The 2,628-nt window shown below is 50.6% G+C and overlaps 1 protein-coding gene across 1 annotated transcript; it reads right to left on the bottom strand.

The window, feature by feature from the left end:
* Positions 1-1,210: 1,210 nt before the first annotated feature.
* LOC119362041 (proline-rich protein 4-like) lies at positions 1,211-2,274 on the bottom strand. The gene is made up of 2 exons (XM_037627211.1): positions 2,068-2,274; positions 1,211-1,985 (listed from the first exon to the last, which is right to left on the bottom strand). The coding sequence occupies exons 1-2, from the start codon at positions 2,207-2,209 to the stop codon at positions 1,489-1,491; spliced, it is 639 nt and encodes a 212-aa protein (XP_037483108.1). The 5' UTR covers positions 2,210-2,274; the 3' UTR covers positions 1,211-1,488.
* Positions 2,275-2,628: the final 354 nt, after the last annotated feature.

Here is a 2,628-nt window from a genome sequence, read left to right as displayed (position 1 = left end):
TGCATGCGAGAGCAACATGAAACCGTGCGGATATCAATGTTGGGTGGGAGGGTGGTAGATGGTAATCACAGACTAGGGGTGTTCGCCACCGTAGTAGGTGGGCATGTGAGGGATGAAATGGTACTCCGGGTGGGATGTGGCTTGGGCTCCCACTTGGTGACATGGGCTTCTTGTGGTGGAAGTTTTCACCTGCCTCTCCATACTTTGGTTCATGCACTATAGTCCACACGTACTTCAGTATCACCGAACATAGCACCCAAAGTGAACGATTTTGCTCGTGTTGTGCTTTCCATCTTGCATGTTCCTTGATCATTTCACCTTAGTCGCCCAAGAACAACATTATCAAGTTGCTCATCATTGAGGTCCAAGTGTTTTAGCATCTCCTCGATTCCTCCCTCTAACCACGGTCAGTTCGATAACTGGAGCTCCCAGGCGTTAGTCCTTAATTAAGGACATCTGCACAAAGACTTTTCAGCTGTCACCGGCAAGGTCAGACCGGCGCCAATATGGGAGCGGTGACACCGACAATCCGGCGGCTCGTTCTGGTGGTCGTAGTGGTCGTTCGGCCGTTAAGGGTCGTCGATGTAATTTTTATCATATATCTGGTGCTTTGTAATTCTACTTTTGGTGAACCTTTATAATAGATATGGATCCTTTTTGCCAAAGAAAAACTTTACCCCTGTAAATACATGTACCTGACTTAGAAGAAGGTTCTCTCATGCCCTAGTTTTTTTTTTGAGCATCACTCTCATGCCCAAGTGGTATTGATTGTTTGGTGGTCTTCAACAATTCAAGCCAAATATGCATCCTTATGTACTTGAGCTGGACTGGACCATGGCCCAGTTCCCCTCCTGCTTAGGCTGAAAGAAGTCCAAATAGAACGGGCAGTATATATGAATGCATGATCCCTGGTAGCTGCAATTTTGTTTTTGACATGAATGCCATGGGTTGTCCATGACAGATCCATTTGCACACTTGCCTGAATCGCACTTGAGTTTCAATCCACAGATCTGAATAGTAGCTAAGAGTAATGATTGTTTTAAACAACTGCACCATGGCAAAACATTTTTCCATTAAAGAAGCCATCACACAATTCTGACTAAAAAATGAAAAAGAAAAACATCAAGCAAGCCTAAATCATTAGACAAAACATGAAGTAAAAGCAGGCAGCACACAGCAGAACGAGATCAAGCCAGAAGAAGCCAACATCTGCAGTAATTTCACTGACACAAATGGACTTGATTAAATTACTTGATCCACAATAACTTCTTATACAAAGCACACACCGAAATTACAATCATAAAAAAGCAATCGAAGCACACTAATCCATGCATGTGTTCCTCACAAAGTTTATTCTGAACTCTCAACTCTGCAGTGCAGATACTAAAACGGGGCAGCGAATGGCAGAAGACCAAAGCAACGACCTCGATCACTCACTGAACCCGGTGATGAAATTTCAGTGTTGGGCCGGACGGTGGCAGATCGGAGTTAGTGGTGTCCGTGGTATCCACCGCCACCGCCACCGCCGCCGCCGCCGTAGGTGGGCGTGGGAGGGATGGGGTGGTAGTCCGGGTGGGGCTGCGGCTTCGGCTCAGGCTTGGGTACCGGGCCGTAGTCTGGGTGGGGCTGGGGCTTGGTCTCCGGCTTCGGTGGCACGGGCTTCTTGTGGTGGAAGTGCTCGATGATGTGCTTCTTGATCGGCCCGAGCAGGGTCGCTGACGCACACTCTGGCGATGCCAACACGTTGGTCTTGGCGCCGGCGACAACGCCGAAGGTGGTGCCCTCGGACACCGGCGCGATCTTGGATGGCTCCTGGCCGAGGCACGGCGTGTTGGAGGCAGCACTGTGGAGCTGAGCGACGCAGTCGGCACCGTGGAGGTCGGCGGCCAGGGGCACGCTGAAGGCACCGGTGCGGTCGAGGGCACCCACCGCCTTGCTCTCGTAGTCGCCGTGGACGCTCTTGCACTTGATCGCCACCTGAAGACCTGGGGTACGTTCATGGCAGAACAATGGTGATAAGCGTCAACCCAGCAATGCCACACAATGGAGTAGCACATCAGCGCTTACCCTTGAAGGCTTCCTCGGCCTTCATGTTCTTCCTGGTGCAGTCGGCGCACTTGGCCATGCCGACGACGACGGACGCCGCCTCGGTGTTGGAGACGGCGATCAGCAGCAGGACGCCGAGGACGAGTGCTCTCGGAGCTGCCATGGCTGAACCCCTGAATCGAACTCCACTACTTGCCTGTGGGAAGTAAATAGCAATGGATGGACGGATGGATCGATGGATGGAACAGGCCACGCATGGCTGGCTTATATAGGCATCTGCATTGATCGGTCATCGATGATCAACGCAATTAGAGACAGACCAATTTGCGTTTGGCGCGCCGAAATTTCAGATGGCGAATTAAAACTCGGTTGATTCCAGAGTCCACTCCACGCATCGATCAACGATTTGATCCATGTCGTCGTCATTTGTTATTCGGTTGGTGATCCACTTTGCATTGGCTGGTGCTCGATCGCGTCCTTCTCGTACATACGTAGGTTCCACGCGGCACATGGATATGCATGCATGCATGCATGCAGCGTACGTACATACTCCTACCTTTTATTCTCTCTCTTCTTAAATAT

This window comes from Triticum dicoccoides, chromosome 2B (genome assembly GCF_002162155.2).
Source record: "Triticum dicoccoides isolate Atlit2015 ecotype Zavitan chromosome 2B, WEW_v2.0, whole genome shotgun sequence".
NCBI classification, from domain to species: Eukaryota; Viridiplantae; Streptophyta; class Magnoliopsida; order Poales; family Poaceae; genus Triticum; species Triticum dicoccoides.
The sequence above is the reverse complement of the archived record's forward strand: the minus strand, read 5'-3'. Positions and strand labels throughout refer to the sequence as shown.